Source organism: Lithobates pipiens, unplaced genomic scaffold (genome assembly GCF_037356315.1).
Source record: "Lithobates pipiens isolate NorthernLeopardFrog02 unplaced genomic scaffold, aLitPip1_a1.2 Scaffold_13, whole genome shotgun sequence".
Lineage (NCBI taxonomy): Eukaryota > Metazoa > Chordata > Amphibia > Anura > Ranidae > Lithobates > Lithobates pipiens.
The window spans coordinates 274,558,708-274,586,400 of record NW_027507718.1 but is presented as its reverse complement, the minus strand read 5'-3'; the positions used below and the strand labels follow the sequence as shown (position 1 = coordinate 274,586,400).

Below are 27,693 nucleotides of genomic sequence, written 5' to 3'. Positions count from 1 at the left end.
TGACTGTGCTCGCCCCTTTCCTGCCAGATCCATCATATATAGAAGTCACAGCTTTTATAATTGACAGTCTCTGAATGGGGATCAGGTGGATGATAGGCTCCCTCCATTTAGATATATTGTGTAATTCATAGAAGTGGTAGCCGGATTTTTTGGGGATTTGTCAGGTAAGGGTGGACAAGTTTTTGGAAGATACAGAAATGAAAACAAAAAATATTTGTTTTTACACACAATTGTCAATTAATAAGATATTTCTAACTAGGGGTGCACCGAATGGGTTTTTTGGTGCCGAAACCGATACCGAAAATGAAAAATACACTAGGCTGAAAACCGAAACCGATACCGAAAATTACTGTTTTTAAAAAATATTTTCATACAGCAGATGGTCAGAGACTGGGGACATATTACAGGAGATGGTCAGAGACTGCAGGCATGGTACAGGAGATGGTCAGAGACTGCAGGCATGGTACAGGAGATGGTCAGAGACTGCAGGCATGGTACAGGAGATGGTCAGAGACTGCAGGCATGGTACAGGAGATGGTCAGAGACTGCAGGCATGGTACAGGAGATGGTCAGAGACTGCGGACATGGTACAGGAGAGATCAAAGCAGCCTCACCAGTTCCCCTCAGATGCAGCCTGCCTGATAAAAATACATGCACAGTGTTTTCCATGTATTCCAATGGCTTTAGTTCACACCATGCAGTCAGTTTCCGGTGCAGAAACTGACTGCATGGTGTGAACTAGAGCCATTGGAATACATGGAAAACACTGTGCATGCATTTTGTGCAAAAAAAAAAAAAAAGCACACGGAACTGCATCTGGTGTGAACTGGCCCCCCAAGCAAGCTACCTGGTTCCGTTCCAACAGACTTCTATTGGGAATACTCATATCGTTACCTCTACTAGCAATAACTTAACCCTTCCCCATTCTATCACATGGTGATAAAAACCTAGCTGGGTCAAAATCAAGATTATTTTTTTTTTTTTATATAGCAAATAAAGGGAGTACAGCCTTTGTCCTGTGACCTGGTTTATATAGCATGGCTACATTCACACAAGTGGCCAGAGGTAGATAGTTTCAGACTTGTACTTTATTTTTATTTTTTTGGGCCAGTTTGATATATGCAGTAAGCAGCATGTTGCATCAAGTACCAATGTGGTCTCTGTAATCAATTTGATTAGTTCTATTACTTTGTCCTAAAAAGGGATGATTAAGGCACACTGCCACCAAATATGTATTAAGGATCCAATGTAACACATGCATCTCCGCTTACCCATGCCCGGATCAGTGCGGTGATCTCCGTGTGTCACGGAGCTGTGCATTGAATTTCCCGGGCGGATGCAGTAACAATGTCCCGCCTCCTGTAATATCGTCACGCTGATTCAATGTCCCGCCATTGGATCAGTGTACCGCCTGTCACAGGAGGCGGGACATTGTTACTGCAGCCGCCCGGGAAATTCAATGCACAGCTCGGTGACACACGGAGATGACCGCACTGTCAGGCGGGAGGAAAGGAGGAGGGGGGACGGAGGACGAGCCAGGAAAACACCCGTGCAATGGGCGGCACCAGGGGGCGGAGCCCTGCACAGGCCCCTCCCCCATTTTCGGCCCTATTATCGGCAAGATTTTCCTTTCGGCAATTTGCCGAAAACACCATTTTCGGCCGATATGTTTCGGCGGCCGAAATTTCGGTGCATCCCTATTTCTAACATATATCATAGGTTTACTTAGAATTACACCCCAAAACACATTCTGCTGCCCCCCCCCCCCCCCCGAGTATGGCAATACCATATATGTGAGACTTTTTCACAGCCTAGTCACATAGAGAGGCCCAAAAATCCAAGGAGTACCTTTTTAGGTCTTCTAGGGGCATAAATTGCGCATCTAATTTTCTGACTACTTTTCACATTTTTGGAGGCTCTGGAGCACCAGGGCACTGGAAACATCCAAAATGACCACATTTTTGGAAAGCAAACACCCAAAGGTATTTGTAAGAGACATTGTGAGTCTTTTCAAGACTTCGTTGTTTTGCCATGCCTTTTTGGAAAATGCAGAAAGAAAATAAATGAATTCTCTACACAAGTTGTCAATTTAATAACTCCTTTCTCAACACAGCATAGGCATACTTAGAATTATACCCCAAAACATGTTCTAGTACTCCTACTGAGTATTGCGGATACGACATGTGTGAGATGTTTTGTGCGTTTGTACTGATAATATACCAGACATTGTATCTTGTGTATCACACAAATCAACCAATTGCATCAAAACAAATGTACTGTAAGGGGTGCTTCTATACAAGTGGTCAGAGAATTTAGCTTAGTGTAGCATTACATATAGCTGTCTCATTTCCTATACTGTAAGCCAAGCAAACCTAGGGACACCAAAGCTGGCTTACACTGGTGTTTTTAACATACCATCACCAAATCAGAGCAGTACAGTGTTACCATAGGGACACTGTACTATGGGGAGGTGATTTGGATTTATTATTATTATTATTATTATTACTACTTTTTTTTTTTTTATTACTTTTTCAGTCGCACTTCGACGGAAGATTTTTTCCAGAATCGTACGACAAAAATCTTACACACATTTTGCACTGTTGTATTCGATCTTAGTTGTATACAACAAAATGTCAACGATCTGTCTTCCGATAATCAGAATGTGTGTATGGGGCATTAGGGTTACTATACACTTTTAAATGGACTACAAAATTTGCACAAACAACCACAGATTTACCAAAACGATGTAATATGTACATATGCAATCAATCTGTACCCAGTCAGGCAGATCTTTGCACTACATAGATGGTAGATCTAAAGCCTGGCACACACTATCCGATTATTTATTTTTATTTTTTTCCGTTCAACCTGAAAAAAAAAAAAAAAAAAAAAAATCGGCTCGAGTCAGAGCCACTGTACTATGCAAATTTAGTATAGTAATTCCCCCCTGCTAAGCTATTGTGTTCTGACAGGGGAATGGACCCCTGCCAGAACACTCCTATCAGCACTCTCTACCATTGGCTGAGAACGTTGATCGGGAGTCAGTCGGCTGCTGGGTTTTCCAGCATGCATGTACGACAGAAGCCAACCAAACATACACACACACAGGCCGAATGTAGGGCTTTTTTTTTTTTTTTCACCCGAGAAGAGGAGATGCAAGGTCACCTCATAATTACGTTACAAAACAGGTCGCCCTGTGCAATGGCATTGTACAGAGCAAGTAAGTAACACGTTTGTTATTTGAATAAAAAAAAAAAAAAAATACCTTTTAGTAATGCTTTAAATCTGTAGTTATTAAAAGAACACCTGGTGATCCTGACATTAAGGTCCTTGTTAAGGCACATCCTGCTTATGGGGTGACAATGCTCAGTGTGTGACTCTCCATTGTGTTCCAGCATTGTCGCCCTGTCACATGGGATTTTGATGGCGACCATTTGAAAACCTGCCCAGAGAAATGCCATGCAGTCTTTGCATGTACACAGTAAAAGGCTGCAGGAGTTTAAATGTAACCACTTCAGCCGCAGAAGGATTTGCCCCCTTAATGGCCATGCTCTTTTTTATGATACGGCACTGCGTCACTTTAATTGACAATTGCGCAGTAATGCGACGCTGTACCCAAACAATTTATGGTTTGTTTGTTTTCCTACAAACAGAGCTTTCTTTTGGTGGTATTTGATCACCTCCTACGGTTTTTATTTTTTTGCGCTGTAAACAAAAATAGAGCGACAATTTTGAGAATTTTTTTTTTTTTGCTATAATAAATATCCCCAAATTACAAATAAATAAAACATTTCTTCCTCAGTTTAGGCCAATATGTATTCTTCTACATATTTTTGGTAAAATAAATCACAATAAGTGTATATTGACTGGTTTGCGCAAAAGTTATAGCGTCTGCAAAATAGGGAATAGATTTATGGCATTTTTATTATTCATTTTTTTTTTTTTTACTAGTAATGGCGGCGATCTGCGATTTGACATTTTGACATGTCAAATCACACCTAAGCACACCATTCACACATGTGAATGGGGGCTTAGTTGGACTTTATATCTACTTTGAAGCTCAGGCTGGCCATAGGTTTGAATTTTGGCCGATTCCTGCTGAAGCCGGATGGAAAATGATCACCTGAGCAGTGACTGCGTTCTGTCTGCTACAGTCACTTTTTGGCAAGACGAACTGCAGGTACTGCAGCTGCTACATAAATTGCCAGCAGGAGAGATTCCTCCATCCGTGCTATATAATGTGTATGGGGGAGAATGTTTTATCTCATTCCGGTTTACACTAGTTTAGTCCTCGCCAGCAGCGAATACTTGCATTGCTTTTGTTCCGTCACTGCTCTGTTTAGTTGTCAAGAGCCAAGGGCAGTCCCGACAGCTGCCCATACACGATGTAAATCTTGGTCAGTTTGTTGTGAGCCAGGCACATTGATTGAGCCATAAAGAAATTTTTTTTAATCGCACCTGCATAAAATCAGATGCAGTGACTGTTTAGGTATGCTCAGAGCTGCTGGTGTCGGCTGTTGAAGAAAAAATATGTGCTGCAAGGGGACACATCCATCTGCACCATACAGGAAAATCCTGCAGCCCGAAGGAAAAGGGTATATTCTGTATGGACAAAGCACAGGTTGCACGGAATATAATAGGCCTATTTTATGTTTTAGATGTAAGGTATTTGCCTTGTGATACATAAGGAGCTGTAAGCTTCCTCAGGCTAGTAAATCTTTAGGCTTCCTTAGAAACAAAAGTGCTGAGATGTCCTATTCAACTTGGTGTATGCAGGTTTCTGTGTCTTGGCTGTAACTGCTTGCTGTTTACTCTGCCACATCCAGGTAAATGGTGGTCTATTACAGTCTATGAGGCCATGGGAAGCCTGCCCCAAAATGAAGAGGTCATCTATGTGCTAGCTACATGTGCATGAGTAGCCTTTCACCTCCTAGTTCCAGTTCAAGTGCAAGGACTGGGACGGTGTGTGTGGGTTTTTTTTTTTTTTTTTTATGCCAATGATTGTCGAACTTTTGAAGTGGCAACCACTCTCAATATTGCCAGCTGTATCCAAAGCAAAGCAGGCCAAAGTGCAGTTTTGCTCAGGATAACTGAGGGGGGGGGGGGGGGGGGGGGGTTAGTTAAGCATTAGTTTAGATCTCTCTTGAACTTTTTTATCAAGGAGTAAGTTGTAGATATAATGACAAATAAAAGATGTGGCATACATAGAAAAACAGCGCTTTACACATACAGTATCTCAAGTATGAACACTCCACATTTTTGTAAATGTTATTCTATCTTTTCATGTGACAACACTGAAGAAATTACACTTTGCTACAATGTAATGTAGTGAGTGTACAGCTTGTATAACAGTGTAAATTTGCTGTCCTCTCAAAATAACTCAACACACAGCCATTAACCACTTCAGCCCCGGACCAATTTTCAGCCTAATGACCAGAGGTCTTTTTACAATTTCGCACTGCACTGCTTTAACTGGTAATTGCGCGGTCATACAATATTGCACCCAAACGAAATTTGCATCCTTTTCATCCCACAAATAGAGATTTCTTTTGATGGTATTTGATCGCCTCTGCGATTTTATTTTTTATTTTTTGCGATATAAATGGAAAAAGACCAAAAAGTTTGAGAAAAAAAGATATTTTCTACTTTTTGTTATAAGAAAAATCGAATAAACTCAATTTTAGTCATACATTTAGGGCAAAATGTATTCAGCCACATGTCTTTAGTAAAAAAAAAAAAAAAAAAATGTCAAGCGTATATTTATTGGTTTGCGCAAAAGTTATAGCGTCTACAAACTAGAGTACATTTTCTGGAATTTACACAGCTTTTAATTTATGACTGCCTATCTCATTTCTTGAGGTACTAAAATGGCAGGGCAGTACAAACCCCCCAAATGACCCCATTTTTAAAAGTAGACGCCCCAAGGAAATTGCTGAGGGGCATGTTGAGCCCATTGAATATTTTTATTTTTTTTGTCCCAAGTGATTGAATAATGACACAAAAAAAAAAAAAGTTTACAAAAAGTTGTCACTAAATGATATATTGCTCACACATGCCATAGTTGTATGTGGAATTGCACCCCAAAATATATTCTGCTGCTTCTCCTGAGTATGAGGATACCACATATGTGGGACTTTTTGGGAGTCTAGCCGCGTACGGCACCCCGAAAACCAATCACTGCCTTCTGGGTTTCTAAGGGTGCAAATTTTTGATTTCACTCCTCACTACCTATCACAGTTTTGAAGGCCATAAAATGCCAAAATAGCACAAACCCCCCCCCCCCCAAATGACCCCATTTTGGAAAGTAGACACCCCAAGCTATTTACTGAGAGGCATGTTGAGTCCATGAAATATTTTATATTTTGCCACAAGTTGCAGGAATATTACAATTTTTTTTTTTTTTGCACAAAGTTGTCACTAAATGATATATTGCTCACACATGCTATGGGCATAAGTCAAATTACACCCCAAAATAAATTCTGCTGCTTCTCCCGAGTACGGGGATACCACATGTGGGGGACTTTTTGGGAGCCTAGCCACGTACGGGACCCCGAAAACCAAGCACTGCCTTCCAGATTTAAATATAAAACGCTACCAAAAAAAACTGTTAACGATCGCAGGGATCAGGCCTGACTCTGCGATCGCTGTAGTTATGTGCTTAGTGTTTTGTAAGTGACAGTGATCGATCGATACTGCACTTGGGTGGGCTGGGCGGAGGGGCAAAACACAGGTGCTAGCAGGTATCTGGGCTGATCCTGCTAACAATGCGTTTTTTTGGAACCCTAAACTGCTGGGGACGCTAGTATAGATCTGATCAGATCAGATATTGATCTGTTCAGATTCTATACCACTACGGGAGGTTTATGCTTTGCGCGTGGGTGTTAGCGGTACTGGCACTAACCTAGCGCTGCCTGGGGCGACGCAGACCCTGACCCTAAAACCTAATTGATATCACCCGCCGGGTGATCAGGGGGTTAAACCTTTATTGGGTAATAAATGGTGGGTGCCCTGATGCTATAAAAAGCAAACTAACCAGAGTCACCCGTAACACTTATACGGTGATCACTGGTGAAAGGGTTAACTAGGGGCAATCAGGGGGTTCAAATTTTTATTAGGTAGTATATGGGGGTCCCTGGCGCTATATAAAAACCTGACGGGGAACCTAAATAACTAACTGGCTAACCAGCGTCACCAGTGACACTTATACTGTGATCTCTGGTGAAAGGGTTAACTAGGGGCAATCAGGGGGTTAAAACCATTATTGGGTAGTATATCGGGGTACCTAGCGCTATAAAAACCTGGCGGTGAACCTAAAAAAAATAACTAAAGAAAAAATGGGGGAAAGCACTGCGCTATGACTAATTTAGACAAAGAAGATAGCTGCCAACACTTAAAACAAACAAAGTTCAACAATCAAAAGGTAAAAAATAGTGTAGCGCTTCTACAATGGTGAATGTGATAAACACGCACATAAACAAAAAATTGTGTATATAGAAAATGGTCACATGGGGAAGTCCATAATCATATAAACCAAAGTCCAATTAGAATGGGTAAACACTTCCGTGATGTAACTGGTACAGGGATGGTTAGACCACTTCAAGGGAGATAGAGGTCTTGCTAATCAGATATGCCCATGTAAATCAGCTTGTCTGTAGACATTAGAAAGATAGATAAATACTCTTACCAACTGTGTTGGACTCACACGGTCGTATGACGGTTGAGTCTAGAAGGCTTGGGGTCCTGACCTAGGACCAGAGAGTGGATCGATGGGGGTCCGTCAGAATGGTGAGGAAACTCCAAACAGCTGTAAACCATGCGATGTATCTCACGGATGGAATATCAGGGTAGTTTCTTATCCAGCTCAGACGTGGCACGATCAACACAGGTAACCCCAAAAATGGGGTGAAGGATGATGTGGGTTTTAGACCAGAAAAAGAAAAGAAAAAAGAAAAAGAAAGCTCCACATGGTGCGGGTCAGACGGTCTTAAGCGGCAAATTTATTTAAAAGTCAAAAAATATAATAAAAAAATTTATGACTTAATGACCTAAAAAAATAACTAGCTACCTAGCGACACTAATGCAGCGATCAGAAAAATGATTGCTTAGTGACACTGGCAAAAGGGGGTGAAAGGTTTAACTCTAGGGGCAATCAGGGGGTTAAACCTTTATTTGGGGGGTGGTAGGGGGCTACCCTGGACCTAACACTAACTGCCCTGACACTTTTTACTGTCACAACTGACACTAAATGCAGTGATCAGTAAATAAATGATCACTGCAATCAGTGACACTGTGACTGGAGGGGGGGGGGGCGATCGGGGGGGTTTGTGTGCCTACATGTTAGTGTAGTGTTTGGTGCACTTACTTTCAGTGTTCTCCTTGTAGTCCGGTCAAAAAGACCGCCCCGAGGAGAATGACATCACTTCCTCCCTGCCTGTGTTTACTATACACAGCGGGAGGAAGCTTCTCATTCGCCAGGAGCGATAGAGAGGGGGTGGCCAGAAACCAACGGCCATCCCCTCATCCCGGATCGCTCCTGAAGCGAAACGGACCGCCGCATCCAGCGGGAGGGGGTCCGATCGGACCCCCCACCCGCTGGAAGGCAAGCACGTACATGTACGTGCTTGTGCCTGTACATGCCATTCTGATGACGTACATTGGCATGCGGCAGTCCTTAAGTGGTTAATGTCTAAACTGCTGGCAACAAAAGTGAGTACACCCCTAAGTGAAAATGTCCAAATTGGGCCCGATTAGGTATTTTCCCTCCCCGGTGTCATGTGACTCAGGTGTGAATGGGGAGCAGGTGTGTTAAATTTGGTGTTATCGCTCTCACTCTCTCATACTGATCACTGGAAGTTCAACATGGCACCTCATGGCAAAGAACTTTCTGAGGATCTGAAAAAAAGAATTGTTGCTCTACATAAGGATGGCCTAGGCTATAAGATCATTGACAAGACCCTATTCTATGGAACCCTGATTGAGAAACCTGTCCTTTTTTTAAATCGTATATTAGACACAACTCAGTTGTGGAAAAGCAAAGTCTATCTACCTGAGCCCAAAGGTGCCCGATTGTACCTTTGTTGTAGCCAAGTGCCTTAATGAGGTATTTCAGCCTGGGGGAAAGGAGCGGCTTCTGAGTGCTGCCTTTTGCCTTCACAGATGGTTCCCTACTGCGCATGCACGCTGCTAAATGGCCCAGTGTCAGAGGAAGGAGGGGGGGGGGGCTGAACTTCCGAGGGACGGCACTGTCTCTGGAAGTGGGGAAGGGGGACCTGTTGTTATAAACAGTTCCCCCTCTCCCTCCTGAAAGGTGCCAAATGTGGCACCGCAGGGGAGGACGCAAATAAGTGGAAGTTCCACTTTTAGGTGGCACTCAGCTTTAAGCTGGGTAATACACAGGGCGAAAACAGGAACCGACAAACTTTCGGCCCATGTATACAGCCATCTGTTCTATAGAAGCTGGTTTTACGACTGGCTTCTGTCGAACAGAAATGCTGGAAAATCGAAATCCGATTAGTGGTGGTAGCCAATGGTTGCCAGTGCTGATCAGTGTGTTCTGGCATTCCCTCTGTCAGAATACAATAGCACAGCAGGGGAGATTGTCACTCTAACATTGTTTGTTTGTGTTAGTACGGCGATCTCAGTTTATTTATTTTTTCATTCTGCCTACTGGATTGAAAGAAGAAAAACGTAGTGTGTACCAGGCTTTAGAGCAGTAGCTTTGCTGATTTTATCAACGCTACCTTTTCAGTAGCTACACCTATTTGTTCTGTAACTATCATTAACAAAACACAAATATTATGAGGAGGATTGAGAAATCTTGCATTGGGAAACTGTAAAGTACATTGCCGTAGCTGTTAGACAAGATTAATTGAGAAGCCTTGCATTGTGGTCCTTTTGCATGCCTATGCTCAGTTGACTCTGGAGATCCACATTCTGCCTTTCTGACAAAGATTTCTCCTTTTGTTTCCATGTGCCTGGTGCTCTCTTAATATTGGCTGGGCAATGTTTTTTTTTTTTTTTTTTTTTTTTACTTCCGCGTAGTACTTTTGGAATCTGAAGACCCATTGCAATAAACCAGTTTCTCATTGGCAGTTCAGAACACCTTTTTTGGTGTCTTCAAAAAGTGTTTATTGTTACACTAAACATAACAGGATTAGTGGAACTGTGCGAAGGCAAGCCCGTTAAGTTACATGGAAGATTTTCCATGATATTTATCTACTAGTGGTCATATTCAGCAGGAAGATGTTCACATAGCTATACATTTGGTAGGAAGCTTATGGGCCTATTCACACTATGTGCTGTTACCCATGTTTTTTCCTTTTGGAAAAAACGCAGGTAACTGCAATGAAACCTAAAACAATAGTGTTCTGTGTTGTGTACAGATCTATGTTTGCATATTATCGCACCGCTCTGCACAATTCCGCGTGTCACTGGACAGCAAGCGCAGTGCACCACACTGCTATGCAGTGACATGAAGGAATAGCACACATCACGCTGCCCTCTGCCGCACAGCTCTGCAGCCCAAGATACTTTAGGTTTTGTGCTACAGAGTAGTGTGATTGGGCTAAAAAAAAAAAGGAACATTTTTTAAATACAACACTTGCCACTCCCCTTTGCTTGCTTTCCTTTAGGTTTTCCAGAATGGAGGGAAGAGAATTCTGCAATGAGAGAGGCTGTGCGGGGCAAGGTGACACATTTGAGAGTGCTGTGGAAGCCAGTATGGAATCCAGTGTCACAAACCATATAGCAAAGGTAAGTCTGGAAATGAGGATTGTTTTTATAGAATGGCAAACACTGATAAATCCATTCTTTTCTCTGTTTATTGCTGTGATACCCATTAAAATTGAACAATTACAGACCATCACATTGATTTGTAATTTTCAGTTTTTAATTTTAAAGTAAGGTTTGGGTGTAGGAATTGCTTGAAGTTCTGGGTTACACTTGAGGGTTAGGTTGAGGTTAACACACACCTGTTAACTGTGAAAGCCTGAACGGACTTCAGTAGCCTGCCTACATCCCACACCCCCGTCCTATACAAATTTCAACAATGGAGCTATTGGCACAAGCATGTAAACATATAGACAGGCACCTCCCATAGGTACAAGCTTTGTACTGCCGTTGCCAATGTAATAGGTTTTAATAGTACGGTGTACGGTGCTAATGAAAAATGCTGACCTCCTTCTGAATTTACCTTGTCTATCCTTTTATTTGTTCCTGGTCTAACTTCGGCAATTAAAGTTACTAGGTTTGTATGACCACCCAGCATTTTAAAAGGAGAGGTGATAAGTGCAGGCTTCCTTTATAGGTAGGTAACTTGGTATAACCAAAAGCTATATATGCTCCAGTGCTGTATACAGTGCCTTGAAAAAGTATTCATACCTTGAAATTTTCCACATTGTCAACCAAAAATTGAAATGTATTTTATGTGATAGATCAACACAAAGTGACAAAATAATTGTGAAGTGAAAGGAAAATGATGAAACATTTTTTAGATATATGTGAAAAGTGGCGTGCATTTCTATTCTGCTCCCCTCCCAGAGTCAATACTTTGTAGAACCACCTTTTGCTGCAATTACAGCTGCAAATCTTTTTTGGTATGTCTCTACCAGCTTTGCACATCTAGAGTGCAATTTTTGCCCATTCTTCTTTGCAACATAGCTCAAGCTCTGTCAGATTGGATGGAGAGTATATGTGAACAGCAATTTTCAAGCCTTGCTACCGATTCTCAATTGATTTAGGCTGGACTTTGACTGGGCCATTCTAGCACATGAATATGCTTTGGTCTAAACCATGGATATGCAATTAGTGGACCTCCAGCTGTTGCAGAACTACAACTCCCATGAGACATAGCAAGACTGACAGCCACAAGCATGACACCCAGAGGCAGATGCACGATGGGACTTGTAGTTTTGCAACAGCTGGAGGTCCACTAATTGCATATCCCTGGTCGAAACCATTCAATTGTAGCTCTGGCTGTATGTTTAGGGTTGTTGTCCTGCTGGAAGGTGAACCCTCACTCAAGTCTCAAGTATTTTGCAGACTCTAACAGGTTTTCTCAAATCGTCTTCCAGGGCAGCATTCGAGAGATAGGCTCCTCCTCCCTGAAACAGGAAAATCATTAGTTTGTTATTTTCTCACAGTCTCTGTGCTTTCTGCAGGGGACTCCCTGACCAGCGTCCCATTCAGCCCAGTGGGCCTTTGTAGGGTGAGTAGGCCAGACTAGTAGAGGATCCGCTCATAAAGAGATTCCTTATCTGGTTAAATAGAGCTAGACCTGCAAAAATTGGCAGAACTCTGACATGGGACCTGTCTATGGTGCTCAGGATTTCTCTCTCCCCCGTTGAGCCTTTGGCCGCGTACACACGCGGGGACTGTTCGCCCAACTTTGTCCGCTGAACAGTGTTTCGGCGGACAGTCCGCTCGTGTGTGGGCTTTCAGCGGACAGTTTCAGCGAACAGTCCGCTGAACAAGGTTTTTCGGAAATTCCGAAAAACTGTCCGCTGAAACTTTGTTTCAGCGAACAGTCCCCTCGTGTGTAGGCTTGTTCGTCAAACTAAGTTCCGCGCATGCTCAGAAAGGATTTACACGCCGAAAGTTATAATGCAGTGTATAGGACGTCGTATTTTTCGTCCCGTCGTACGTGCCGTTCACGTCATCGCGCACGGTTTCAGCAAACTGTTCGTTCGTCGTGTGTGGCCATGTCTGTCCATGCTAATTTTGAGCGGACTGTTTGCTGAAACTGTTTGACGGACAAAGTTGGGCGAACAGTCCCCGCGTGTGTACGCGGCCTTTGGAAGAAATCTCTGATAAAAACGTTACTCTAAAAAATGCACACTTAGTGGTCTTAGTATCAATCAGAAGAGTGAGCGAAATCCAAGCACTTTGATGGAACCATGCTGCCTGATACAAACTGACAAAATAGTTCTCTTGCTGGACCCAGCTTTTCTACCAAAAGTCTCCTTCAACATTTCACCGGACACAAAATATGGTTATCCAATCTCTTCCAAAATCAATGGATAGCAAAAAAGGGACACATATAATAAGCTATATGTAAGAAATGCACTCATACCCTATTTCGAGAGAACTAAGGACTGGCAAAGAACTATCTCTTTATGCGTCCTCTACGCAGGAGTCAATAAGGGAAAACCGGCATTGAAAAACACGATAAGCAGGTGGATAAAACTAGCTATACAGACGGCCTATGAGACACAAAGGCTTGACCCTCCAAGCAGGATCAAAGCCCGATCAACCAGAGCCTGGGCAACCTCGTCGCAGAGAAGGCAGGGGCAACTCTGGAGCAGATTTGCAGGGCAGCTACATGGTCAAGCTTTTGTACCTTCACAAGGCACTACCGTATAGACCAGCTGTCCAGCCAAGACCAGACATTTGGTCGCAAGGTGCTCCAGTCCTTATCCCCACCCTAGTAAGTTTTGCTTAATACATCCTCTCGATTGCTGCCCTGGATGACGCTTTGAGTAAGCAGAGTTGGGTATCCGATAACTCTTTTTTTTCTAGGAAGTCTTCCAGGGCAGCAATAGTTCCCACCCTAAGCATTAGTACCAGGCATTGTGGGGAAGCATTGGCTTACTGAGAGTTCCTCTGGTGCTTTAATATTAACTGAGGCACATAAGTAAGACGAACAGATTTTATAATGGCGGACTAATGTGTTTCGGGGAGGAGGAGCCTATCTTTTGGATGCTGCCATGGAAAACTTTCTAGAAAAAGAGTTACCAGGTACCTAACTGTTTTCTTCTAAGATTGCCTTGTATTTGGCTCCATCCATCTTCCCATCAACTAACCAGCTTCCCTGTCGAAGAAAAGCATCCGCACAATATGATGCTGCCACCACCATGTTTCACGGTGGGGATGGTGTGTTCAGGGTGATGCGCAGTGTTTGTTTTCTGCCACACATAGCATTTTGCTTTTAGGCCAAAAAATTTAATTTTGGTCTCACCTGATCAGAGCACCTTCTTCCACATGCTTGCTGTGTCCCCCACATGGCTTCTTGCAAACAGGACTTAAGGTTGTCTTTCAACAATGGCTTTCTTCTTGCCCCTCTTCCATACAGGCCAGATTTGTGGAGTGCACGACTAATAGTTGTCCTGTGGACAGATTCTTCCACCTGAACTGCAGATCTCTGCAGAGTTACCATGGGCCTCTGGCTGCTTCTCTGATTGATGCTCCTGTTGCCCGGTCTGTCAGTTTAGGTCAGTCTTTCTCAATTCCAGTCCTCATGGCCCACTAACAGGTCATGTTTTCAGGCTTTCCATTATTTTGCACAGGTGATTTGATCAGTTTCACTGCCTTAGTAATTACCCCAGCTGTTTCATCTGAGGGAAATCCTGAAAACATGACCTGTTAGTGCCCGTTCACACTACCGCGACTTGTCAGGCGACTTAGCCGCCTGACAAGTCACGCTCCGTTCTGTACTATGGAACCGTTCTAATAGGAGCGACTCAAGTCGCTCCGACTTAGAAAAAGGTTCCTGTAGTATTTTCGGGGCGACTTCAGGCGACTTGCATTGACTTCTATACAGAAGTCATTTTGCAAGTCGCCGCTGAAGTCGTGTGCAGGTCGCGTCTGTGAGTCGCGCTGCAAGTCGCGTCGCCCCTGTGTGAACGGGCACTTACTGGGCCATGAGGACTGGAATTGAGAAACACTGGTTTAGGTGGACAGCCATGTCTTGGTAGGTTTGCAGTTGTGCCATACTATTTTCATTTTTGGATGATGGCTTGAACAGTGCTCCGTGAGATGTTCAAAGCTTGAGATATTTTTATAACCTGACCCTGCTTTAAATTTCTCAACTTTATCCCTGACCTTTCTGGTGTGTTCCTTGGCTTTCATGATGTTTGTTTACTAAGGTTCTCTATCAAATCTCTGAGGGCTCCATGGAACAGCTGTATTTTTAGTGAGATTAAATTACACACAGGTGGACACTATTTACTAATTAACTACTGAAGGCAAGTGGTTCCATTTTAGTTAGGGTTATGAGAGTAAAGGGGGTTGAATACAAATGCACGCCACACTTGTCAGATATTTATTTGTAAAAAAATTGAAAATCATTTATCATTTTCCATCCACTTCATAATTATGTGCCACTTTGTTGGTCTATCACATAAAATACATTTACATTTTTGGTTGTAATATGACACAATGTGGAAAATTTCAAGGGGTATGAATACTATTATTTATTTTTATTTTTTTTCATTGGCAATCTGTTTCCCAAAGAACTGAGTCCATTTTAAGGAATTTAAAACTTTCTTACCATATGCCATCACATTACTGCTGTTGGTGTGGCTGCCACTACTGCTGGTACACTGATGATATTTTATGTGTAGAAACATACCTTAAAATAAACCTGGGGACAGAACTATTGCCACAGAAAGCTGTATAGACAGTGCAACCACAGGTTGCAGGAAACAAAATCACTCGATTGCAGACAGTGTTGATGGGGGAATTCTACACCCCCCTTGGAGTCATTGTGTAATCCCGGCTGGGGAGCCGCCCCGGCCAGGAGAACGCACAGTGATTTATTGCTAGCAACTATAGCTGCTGGCAATAATTGCATGTAAAGCCCGACATGCTGGTTGTACATTTGGGTACAATCAGCCTGCCCATACATGATTAGATTCTTGGCCGGCTCTGCTGAACTGGCCGAGATTTGAACCATCTATGGCCAGAAACCAATGGGTAATTTACATTAAATAATAATGGTATTGTAATGGGACAAGGGGTAGGCTTGCGGTTATAATTGCGTGCTGTGTCTTAGAGCCAGTTGAGGTGTGAGTGGAACCTCCATGGTATACAGTATGTATAAGTAGATTGGCACATTATCACTGTTTCCAAATAAAGGAGTGCCCATTCTTTCATTCAGTTTGTTCACTAGTAAGCACGTCTCCCTCAAAGCAAATTAAAACGCTGAATGTTATCTACAATTTGCAGAACCGCAACAGTTAGAACATTGTTCTCTTTTGATGCCTTTCCAACATTCATGGTGTGTAAACTTTCAAGGAAACCTGTACTTGGTAATAGGTAGGCTGCAATTACTGACCTCTCTATCTTAAAACAGAGGGTATTCACGTCGTCTTCTATCACATCTCCCATAAATATGATAATTATTCCCTATTTCAGGACAGTGAGCAGAGCTATTCAAACAATGTTAAAAATATCTATTGACCGCAATCAGAAATAAAAGATAAAAAAACAGCTTGTGAGAATGCTGTGGCCAATCCTTGATAGTAATACTCCCAACAGGTGTAAAATTTACGTCGCCAGATTTTCCGTGGGGAAAGAACTGGAAGACATTGATTATATCGCCACTAGTGACAACCACTAGCCTCTAATCTTATGCCGCGTACACACGACCGGACTTTCTGGCAGAAAAGGTCAGACGGTCTTCCCGACGGAGTTCCGACCGAACCGACTTGCCCACACACGAACGGACCAGTTCGTTCGTTTTGACCGTAATGACGCACGACGGGACTAGAAAAGGAAGTTCAATAGCCAGTAGCCAATAGCTGCCCTTGCTTTGTTTTTGGTCCGTCGGACCAGCATACCGACGAACTGTTTTCCCAATAGAAATTGATTCCGTCGGACAGATTTGAAACATGTTCTATTTCTAGGTCCATCAGAATTTTGGAAGAAAAAAGTGAGATGAAGCCCACACACGATCGTAATATGCAACGGAATGATTCCATCTGACCTTTTCTGCCTGAAAGTTCGGTTGTGTGTACGTGGCATTAGGGTGTTGACCTACTCAGTATTTTGGTCAAACTGCTTTTTACCATAGAGGGAATTATCCACTTGATTTTATTCAGTATATCATCAAGTATGCCCAAAATATAATAGGACAAATCATAGTGCTTTCTGTATGAAACAATAGTTTATTATAAAAAAATTAATTCCCTTAAGTACACTATTTTTTAAGTGGTCTCCTAATGCTGAAAGGGCTATTCTGAACCATTCCTGTACACCCCCAACAGGCAATTTCACATCCAGACCAGCTGCTGTATAGTTATAATATAGCCTAAGGGTCCTTTCACACTGACGTCCCGTTCAGGCCCGCCTGTCAGTTTTTCAGGCGGACCTGAACGGGTGCTCCATAGAGGTCTATGGAGCGTCGGATGTCAGCGGTGACATGTCCGCTGACATCCGACGCGCTCCGATCCGAAAAAGTGTAACGGAGGAAAAAGCTATTTTTCCATCCGTCTGTGGATCGGATGACGACGGGCACTGCGGTCCGTCGTCATCCGATCTCCCATAGGGGAGAGCGGCGCTGTGACAGGTCCGTCCCTGCGCAGTGTGCAGAGACGGAGCTGTCATCTCCCTGCTCAGCGGGGATCGACGGAGTGATCCCCGCTGAGCAAACGGATATCCACGGGGCGGATCAGAACTGTTTCGCCCCGTGTGAAAGGACCCTAATATTGTAGAGACATTTATTTGAAACTGCATACAGCAGTTTCAGTTTTTTTTTTTTTTTGCCCATTATCAGTGCAGTGTATTGAAACCATGGCTTTTATGAAAGAGTACTTGAGGCGCAGCAAGACAGGATAACTATGTGACTTAACTGCATAATTCTTGGTTAGTAACTTGGTTGAATGAAACCAGGGACATCCAGGCAAATAGTAAAGGTTTCCTTTCATTTCTCGGTCTTCCGTTTTTTTTAATAGGTGTGAAAAATCTACAACCCAAAAACATTTCTGTAGTTAAATTGACTTCCATCCAAAAAAATGTATCTGTCTGCAAGAGTCCAGTACGGACATTAGAATATTCAAAACGCTGCAGAAAGATTGGACCCTAGCATACACAAGGTCATGTCCTTTCTATTTTCTACTGCAGTAAGGAGTATTGTCTCGTATGGGCCATGTTTCAAAGGTAGATAGCCCTGGTATCTTCAAGGAAAGAAAAAGGTAAATATAGCATTGCAGCTATGACAAACAGCATGCAGAGTAAAGCTGGCCATACACAGTTTAGTTTTTACATACAGCGAGTGTGTATAATGAAATTCAAATATAAGGACTGATGTGAATTGCTTTGGTGTTCTGTAAAGCACAGCTGAACGTATTCATTTATGTAGCGCCAGTATGATATTGGTTAAATGTAAAGTTATTTTGTACTTTGTGTCCTTTTCCCTTAGGGGGGTCCTTTGGATATGCCTATAGCAGTACTTGGAAAGGTCCAGAATGATGAAAATGAGTTTTTAAACAGTGGCAGCCATCAACACCTGGAGACTGACAGCAGACAGAATACCTGCATAAAAATAAAGAAGTTTTGCTCTTGTCCTCCCCAAGGATTACTTGCTGTTGGAGTTACAAATGGTACAATAAAAGATTATATTTCTTATGAGATGACACTTTGAAATAGTTTAATATTGGTGACCTTGTTTACTTGTCATTCCACAGTTATCATGGTGGCATTAATTTGGGGAGTGGTCTGGTCTATAACAGGTTCTGAATGCCTGCCTGGAGGAAATCTTTTTGGTATTCTAGCTCTGCTCTTGTGTGCTGTAATCGGTGGCAAACTGGTCGGTCTAATCAGGATATCCAAACTACCGCCATTACCTCCTTTACTCGGTATGTGAAAAATGTCTTAGTCTACCTGAAATGGTTAGAATGCAGTTCTAATGAAATTACTTCTTTGTTTAAATAAACACCATTGCTTTATAGTCTAAAGGCCCGTACACACAATGTTCGATGTCAGGCTGTTGGTGGAAAATCCAACCGTGTGTATGCTCCATTGGACAATTGTTTTCGGACTTTCCACCAACAAATGTTTGTCGGATTTTCCGAGCGTGTGTACACAAGTCTGTCAGACAAAAGTACAACCACGCATGCTTGGAAGCAAGGATGAGCCAGAAGCGGTCAGTCTTGTAAACTAACGTTCGTAATGGAGAGTTAACATTTGTTATGTGACAAATTATGAAATCTCGTAAAGCAGCGCATATTCTCTTCTTCTTTAATGGTATAATAATGAAGCTGCTTTGCTGGTGATACTGATGGAGCTATTGCAAACACATTTTTCAAAGGTTTTTATTTTTTCTAGTGATACCAAGAATAATATTATGCTTTTTTTCCTTTTTTATTTTTTTATTTGAGCAAGTTACCACAACACCATTATCCTGTCGTTTTTAAGATCAAAGATACAACTATGTTGGTATCCCTTGTTAATTTTACATTGTATTTTTTAAAAACAAAGATATGCAGGTAGGTTAATTGGCTTCTGTCCAAAATTGGCCCTAGTATGAATGGGGACCGTGGATTGTGGGCTCCTTGAGGGTAGGGACCAATGTGAGTGTGTAATGTACAGGGATAGGGACAATTGTAGACACTCAGGTTGAACTGGATGGACTGGTGTCTTTATTCAACCTTACTAACTATGAAACTATGAAAATGTAACTGCCTACTCCCAAACTGTCATTTGAAGTAAAACATATAGCCAAGTAGTATTCTACACATTTTTATTTATTTTTTTTGTGCCTGTGTCAAAGCATTAACTCTAAGGCCAATAATAAATAACACGTTATCTCCTCCGATTTCGCAACATGGCTGATTGAGGAACGGCCGTTCAGAAACAAACTGGAAAAGCGCAAACTCAAAAGCGCTAAATGAAAAACGCAAAAAAAAAGCACAAATCAACACTCACAAAACTTCTGCTAACACGAAATTAGCAGAAGGAGCCCAAAGGGTGGTGCTAAAGAGCTGAAAATACACGTAGTATGTCACTACGTTCGTAATTGTTGGCCAACAATTATGTGGCCATGTGTATGCAAGGCAAGTTGCCCTTTGGGCAAAATTCTGCGGTTTTGTTGTTGGAAAGTCCGATCGTCTATACAAGGCATTAGTCGACGGGGAACAGATGCAGCATCAGATCGATGCTGCATCCATCTAGGTCAGTATAAATGTGTGCATTTTTTTTGCTTATGTTGTGGTGGATTTTTTATTTTATTTTTTTGTTTAGAAGCCCATACTTCTCTTTTTAAGTCCTTTGCATGTCCTGCCCCTTCTTAGTAAACCCCACCGTTTGTAAGAGGAGCATCATGGCTGATGGAAACTGCTGCACCACTGCTTCATATATCAAAATAGTAATGTTGAAACAATAGGTAAAAATACCTAGTTGTATGGTTTTGGTTCTTTTCTTAGCCTTTACGAATTGTTATAGAGGAAAATTTGTAGCTATGTACTAACAATTATAATATAATAGTTAGGAACTTGTGTAAATACAAAATGCTTAATAAAAATGTGATTAATCAAAAAAATTTATAAAATAATTTATACATGGCCCTCACTTCATCATCTACAATCGCCTATCTTCTCCGAGTTCATATTTGGGTCCTCCTCTGTATCCTCTCATAGTGGAACATAACCACCTGTCTCTTCTTTTCTCCTAACTGATTCTAAAGCTGCTGCTTCTCTCCCCTGACCTTGCTGTCATCCCTCCTCCCCAGCCACAAACTGCCTTTACTTTTGTCCCCCAACCATTAAACCCCCCCATCTGCCTCCTTTCTCACCAGTAAGCTGTTACCCCCCCTCCCTTCGCCACCTGCAATGATCAGCTTTTGCTCTGTTTCCTTTATGCCTCTATAGTCAATAACCAGTTGACATTCTGCTTCTTGTCTGATAAAGGACTGGTACGGTATGTGCTATGTACCAAAGTCCAGTGGAATAAATACATGTTTTCAGAAGCGTATGCGGATTTTGTATGTGTAAAACACTGCAGAAAGATTGGACCCTAGCATACACAAGGTCATGTCCTTTCTATTTTCTACTGCAGTAAGGAGTATTGTCTCGTATGGGCCATGTTTCAAAGGTAGATAGCCCTGGTATCTTCAAGGAAAGAAAAAGGTAAATATAGCATTGCAGCTATGACAAACAGCATGCAGAGTAAAGCTGGCCATACACAGTTTAGTTTTTACATACAGCGAGTGTGTATAATGAAAAAATTAGTTTTTTTTTTGTGTGTTTTTGTTTTGTTCCCCCCCCATCCACAAGGTCAAGGTGGATGGGAGAATCCGCCACGTTTGCACCATTGTATACTGACAGCGGGGGCACTAATCTGCTGTCAGAATATAGAGAGCAGTGCTGCAGCCACTGATTGAACAGCTTTTTTCCAACAGGTTCACTCAACAGAAGTTGATTGATAGATCGACTCCTGTTGAGCAGCAGTGACCCAACATTGACTGAAATTTGGCTGGTTCAGCAGGGACCAGTCAAATTTCAATCAATCTATGGCCACCTTAAAGTGGTTCTAAAGGCAGAAGTGTGGTGTTTTTTTTTTTTTTTTTTTACCTTACTGCATTCTATGCATTAATATACAAAACCTTCCGGGTGCAGCTCCCCCCTTGAGCCCCTCTAATACTTGCCTGAGCCCCATCTCTCAATCCAGCAATGTGCATGAGGTCCTCATTGGCTCACAATGCAGCGAGAGCCATTGGCTCCTCCTGCTGTCAATCACAGCCAGTGGGCCAATGAGGAGAGAAGGGCCGAGCCATACTATGTATGTGAATGGACAAAATCCATTCACAGGAGCATGGCTCAAGTTTGAGCTTATTCAAGTGCCCCTATAGCAAAAAAAGGCTTGCTATTGGGGCACTCAGCAGAGGGGATGAGCGGACAGCGCCAGCGAACCCAAAGTGAAGAGGATTGGGGTTGCTCTGTGCAAAACCATTGCACAGAGCAGGTACATATGACATGTTTGTTATTTAAAACAAAAAAAAAATTTTTTTTTATTAGAATCACTTTAACACTTGGGGGACATTTTATCAAACACACTAGCAAAACAATTATAGCATGGAAGTGTCGCCAGACACTGTATTCAAGTCCAGTTTAAAGTAAGTAAAAGACAGGCTTCAGATCCCTGCCCATCAGTCACTCCCCTCTGACAGGTTTCACCCACATTGGGCTTAAACATAGAGGACAAGACAATTGGACAAAAATCATGCTGCCTCTCAGTTTAGCAGTCTCTGCAACAAGCTTCCCAATATATTTGCAAACCCAGTGCCTGTAATCCTGGATAGCCAATGACAGTTTGCGAAAGGTTTGCTACAGCTTTACTACTGAGCACGGCAGTCTTTCACCCTAAACAGTCAGGGGCAGTATTCATCCTTACTACACTATACAGGTTTTGTGCTGTGTCTTTTCTCTTCCATTTTTTTCATTCTGATGCAGTGCGACTGTAGCACAGCTGCTCAAACTATAACCTTGTAGACAATCTGTCTCACTACTTCTGTTGAGAATTGTGTTGCTGTGCCTCAGAATTGATAAATGTTCCCCAATGTTTTGACCTTTGCTCTATGCATTTCTGTATTGATTTTTAGGGCACTCTTTGTGCCAGCTTGTTTAAAAATCTGTAAGCAAGCCCGATCCTTGACTTTCTGAACAATGAAATATCAAAATACCAAAGTATCGTTTGTTAGGCAGTGTTCTGACAACCTGCTTATGTGGTTTTTGTTTTCTTCTTTTACAGGAATGTTATTAGCTGGTTTTCTTATAAGAAATATCCCTGTTGTCACTGATCAAGTCAAGATAAACTTTAAATGGTCTGCAGCTTTGAGGAACATTGCTTTAGCCATTATATTGACCCGTGCTGGACTTGGACTCGATCCAAAGGTAAATTATTTTTATTTTTCCTAAATACAAATTTGTTTTTTAAAGTAAAGGTTTGGTTATTTTCAATAACTTGATAAAACACAAATATAAAATCATCTCAATATAAAGTTAAAGGACACACACACACACACACTATATATTATGAACTGTCTTATTTGTAAAATTATGTTTTTCTGCTCTAAGGCTGCTTTCACACTGGGGCGGTATTCAGGCGTTACAGCGCTATAAATATCGCCTGTGTAACGCCTGAAAAAAACCGGCCCCTTTAACTCCAGTGTGAAAGCCGGAGGGCTTTCACACTGGAGCGATGCGCTGGCAGGACGGTGAAAAAAGTCCTGCCAGCCGCATCTTTGCAGCGGTGAAGGAGCGGTGTATTCACCGCTCCTATACCGCTGCTACCCATTGAAATCAATGGGACACCGCGGCAATACCGCCGTCAAAGCGCCGCTGCAGCGGCGCTTTGCGGGCGGGTTTATCCCCTTTTCGGCCGCTAGCGGGGGTTAAAACCACCCCGCTAGCGCCCGCACACCGCCGCTAAAACGACGGTAAAGCGCCGCTAAAAATAGCGGCGCTTTACCGCCGACGCTGCTCTCGCCCCAGTGTGAAAGCAGCCTTAGGGAGACCTCCCTTTACCACTTGCTCTCCCAGAGAATGTAGCAGAGAATAAAATATCTTGTTTGATAGTTGTCAGGTGCCAGCATTGGAAGATTTTACCCTCACCTCTTAGGACTCATGCACAAAGAATTTTTACAGCTGCTGTTAGGGTCATCTGCCTTTTTTTTTTTTTTTCTACCATGCACACATGTCAGGAGTTTGGAGGCATAAGCCTTTAGGAGCAGTAAAAACGAGCTGTAAAAATGAAAAACGCCCATAAAGGCTGTTAAAAACTGTAACAACAAGCTGTTAGCTGCGTTTAGCCACATTTGGCGTTTTTTAGGCATTTTTACATTATAGGGGGGAGTTTTTTTCAGTAAAAACAAATGCCAAAAAAGCCTATAAACGCCCATAAACTTTGTTCAAAAAACATACCGTATATACTCGAGTATAGGTCGATCCGAATATAAGCCGAGGCCCCTAATTTACCACAAAAAAAATGGGAAAACTTATTGACTCGTGTATAAGCCGAGGGTGAGACATGCCTGTCCATCCCTGTGTGTCCGTCCATCCCTGTGTGTCCGTCCATCCTTGTGTGTCCAGCCTACCTGCGTCCCGAGCCTGCGTCCCGAGCCTGCGTCCCGAGCCTGCGTCCCGAGCCTGTGTGCTTCTGCCATGCCAGGATCGCAGCTCTTCTCGTCTGACAGACGGCGTCGGCGCCTCGGCGGCCATTCCACTGTTCAAAAGCCGCGCCTCCGTCTGTGATCGGCGGAACACTCAATTTCCCAGCAGTCTGTGTTCCGCCTATCACGGACATCCTCTCATCCTCGTCCGTAGTATGAGGATGAGCGGATGTCCGTGATAGGCGGACCACTGACTGCTGGGAAATTGAGTGTTCCGCCTATCACAGACAGGGAGGCGCGGCTTTTGAATAGTTGAATGGCCGCCGTCTGTCTGCTCGACATGCTGATCGGGTAGACAGACGGCGGTGACTCGAGTATAAGCCGAGGGGGCACTTTCAGCCTCAAAAAAGAGGCTGAAAATCTCGGCTTATACTCGAGTATATACGGTATGCATTTTTAACGATGCTTTTTCCTGGCAGCAGTAAATTTGGGCATTTTTTAAATGTCCTGTGTGCATGAGACCTTATTCTGGTGACAGCTGTACAATTTTGGATTTCCCATTAATTTTCTGTTTCTAATAACAAGTCTTCTGGGACAAAAAGAGGGGATGAATCTTCCCAAGCAGGGACACAGGTAGCAAAATAAGCATACGTTCTGACACTTCCACACTTCATCTAAGACAAAAAAAAATAATATTTTTGACTATGCATTAATTTTAAGTAAAACTTTAGTGTTGTCTCGCTGCCTAAAGCTTGTTGATTGGAGACTAAAGCACAAAGTACACAATGATAATTTAGTGAGACTAAACACACACTGTTTAATTTACATTATCCCTTATATTTCTGTATATGGATGATTGCACTGTAATTATTAAATAAAAACATCTTAGAACTTATTTTCCTAATCAATATTCAGTTTTCACATGACTGAGATCTTTCCCAGCCTGCGGTCTGCAGGGAAACCTAAGCAAAAGGAACTTCTAGATTAGATGTTCAAAATAAAAAATAAAAACAGCCTTTGGAATACAGAGTAAAAATAAATACTATACTTTTTAAATACTTTAAGTTGGCATACAAATATATATTTGAAATTAAATCTTTCTTTTGTGGAAATAACATGGTGTGGGCAGATTTCTGCCCTCCAGTCTGTGTCTTAGAATACTGTGTATACACCTGCATTTGTGACTCTTTAGTCACAAGGCTGCTCAGATGTGAGGAAATGCTCAGCATAGAAATTTACTGAAAACTGAGCATATGCAGAGTTGCTACCACGGCTGCAAAATCCCTAGCTTGAATTGGGGACATGGACTGAAGGGGGAGATAGGGAGCAGCTGGATCAACCAGGTATTCTACACCATTTATTGATAGTTTTTTATGATGTAGGTCTAGTGACACTTGCAGGGTGGGGGGAAAACAGAAAAAACAGGTTGATTTTTTTTTTTTTCTTCCCCCCCCCCCCCCCTTTTTTTTTTTTTTTTTTTTTTAAATCGCCCCCCTTTCCTGACTGCCCTAAAAGCAGACCTGGTGGCTCTTGGATGGGTATGCAGTACTGCGGTTTGGCAGTTTCAGTATTACATGCTGAGTTTGACAGGCAGAACCACTGGTTAAACTCTCCCATGTAAGTAAATGGAGCATGCCAAATGAATTTCAACACTACATGCTGAGTTTGACAGGCAGAAGTACCTGTCAAACTCTCCCATGTGTGTAAATCAGGCACGCACTGCAACCACATGCCAAATGCTTGTCTTACAGTTGTGGCATGTTCCCACAATTCCATTCAACATGAACAAGAAAAAAACGGGCATCAGGAGGCAGCAGCATCGCCCCTAGAAAGCCTGCAAACCTCCTTTTGCTGTCCTCTGAAAAGCGATTCACTGTGTATTGCTATGCAGTCAGGAGAAGTACACCCAGACGCAAGTGTGAAAGGAGGCTAAAGTATGGTAAACACTATAAGAAAATCGGGCGAACAATTGTCTTTTTTGTTTTCTTCTCCCTCGTTGTTTAACAACAAATGACTGACATGAAGGAACCAATGAACTAAAATTCTAATATAAGGGGGTTTGTTTATTTATTTTGTTTATATCTGATCATGTCTTCTGAATTCTCTTGTACAACAATCGTACGAAAATGGTACACATTAAAAAAAAATTGTTCATTCTATTCCTGTACGAGAAATTTTGGCGTTTGTTCCTTCGGGAATTTTCGTATGAAAATTCGAAATCAGCTGTTGAAAGTTGTGTACACTGTACGAAAAATCTTTTGACGAAAATGTTTGAGGATTTTATTATAGTGTGTACGAGCCTTTACCCTGCTCTTTAATGCTGTCTGTTTTATAATTGTTTTTAATCTATTTAAAATTATTATTTGTATTCAGGCTCTGAGGAAACTCAAGGCAGTGTGTTTACGGCTTTCTTTTGGTCCCTGTGCGATTGAGACTTGCTGTGCTGCTGTTTTATCTCATTTGCTGATGGGACTGCCTCTAACATGGGGATTTATGCTGGGGTAATACATTTTTTTTTTTTTCTTATAAATTGCATAATGTATTGTTTAGTGGTAGAAGGGTACATGACATGCCTTTTTTATATAAGACCAATGAGGGTTCTCCTACGAACATCTGACTTCTTGAAGGAAGGCAATATGAATGCGCAAGCTGCTATTGCTTTCTTCTTTCTGAAAGTACTGATTGTCTGGCTGTCTCTAGCTTCAATACCTTTTGAAAGAAGAAACCAAGAACAAGTATAAAGATCATAAATGTCTGATGGAAGTTAGAGCTCCTAATCTACATACTTGTCCCAGGTCAGTGACTTAAAAAGCATATTGCATTAGTATGACCACCAGGAAGCCAGTATTTTCAAGTAAGGAGGTCTGCAGTGGCAGGTTCTGTACTTCCTTAGTACTTTATCACCATTAACACTACCAGCTACAGATCATTGAACCATTTTGTCAGGCATTGAAAGTACTCAGTGGAGAAGGAGATAGGGGACATGTCCTATTTTGGAGCTTTTTTCACAGCTGCTCAGCCCACAGCTTGGAGCAGGGAATTCAGAGCCAGAATGAGGACCTGTCATCACTACAGTGAATTTTAATGGTAGGTTTATTTTAACAGTGAGGGGCAGAATAAATCCAAACAAATCCAGAAAAATGGATTTAAAAAAAAGTTATAAATTAATTTGCATTGTATTAAGTGAAAGAAGTATTTGACCACTTCGCAAAACATGACTTGGTAACAAAACCCTTGTTGGCAATCAGAGGCCAGACGTTTCATGTAGTTGGTTTGGGAGCTGAGAGATCCGAGCCATTGGCCCTGCTTGATGGCTCTGTTCTCAGTGTAGAGGTGCCGACTGATGCTGCATCCACCAAGGTAAGTGTGATTGTGGGATAAAAAAAAAAATCCCATGCTTCTGTTTTTAATGTGCTTCTTCTTGAGCCACTCCTTTGTTGCCTTGGCTGTGTGTTTGGGGCATTGTCATGCTGGAATACCAAGAAAACAATTGGTAACACATTACGCCATGAAGGAGATTTTCAATGCCCTGGCTGAGAGAAGGACCTTCTCACCCAAACTTTGATGGTACATGGCCCTGTCCATCGTCCCTTTTATGTAGTGAAGTTATTCTGTCCCCTTAGCAGAAAAACGACCCCAAAGCATAATGTTTCCACCTCCATGTTTGACAGTGGGGATGGTGCTATTAGGGTCATAGACAGCATTCCTTCTTCTCCAAACAGGATGAGTTGAGTTGATGCCAAAGAGCATGATTTTGGTCTCATCTGACCACAACACTTTCACCCAGTTCTCCTCTGAATCATTCAGATGTTCATTAGCAAACTTCAGACGGGCCTGTACATGTGCTTTCTTGAGCAGGGGGACCTTGTGGG

General features: G+C 42.3%; 1 protein-coding gene across 2 annotated transcripts in view; it reads left to right on the top strand.

The window, feature by feature from the left end:
* The window catches only part of LOC143974873 (sodium/hydrogen exchanger 9B2-like), an 82,801-nt gene that overhangs the window by 5,321 nt on the left and 49,787 nt on the right, over positions 1 to 27,693 (top strand). For both annotated transcript variants that reach the window (XM_077476650.1, XM_077476649.1), the window contains exons 2-6: positions 10,632 to 10,752; positions 18,137 to 18,317; positions 18,402 to 18,572; positions 22,462 to 22,604; positions 26,195 to 26,322. In XM_077476650.1, coding sequence (XP_077332776.1) covers positions 10,642 to 10,752; positions 18,137 to 18,317; positions 18,402 to 18,572; positions 22,462 to 22,604; positions 26,195 to 26,322 — 734 coding nt within the window. In that variant the 5' untranslated portion in view covers positions 10,632 to 10,641. The remainder of the gene's footprint in view (positions 1 to 10,631; positions 10,753 to 18,136; positions 18,318 to 18,401; positions 18,573 to 22,461; positions 22,605 to 26,194; positions 26,323 to 27,693) is intronic.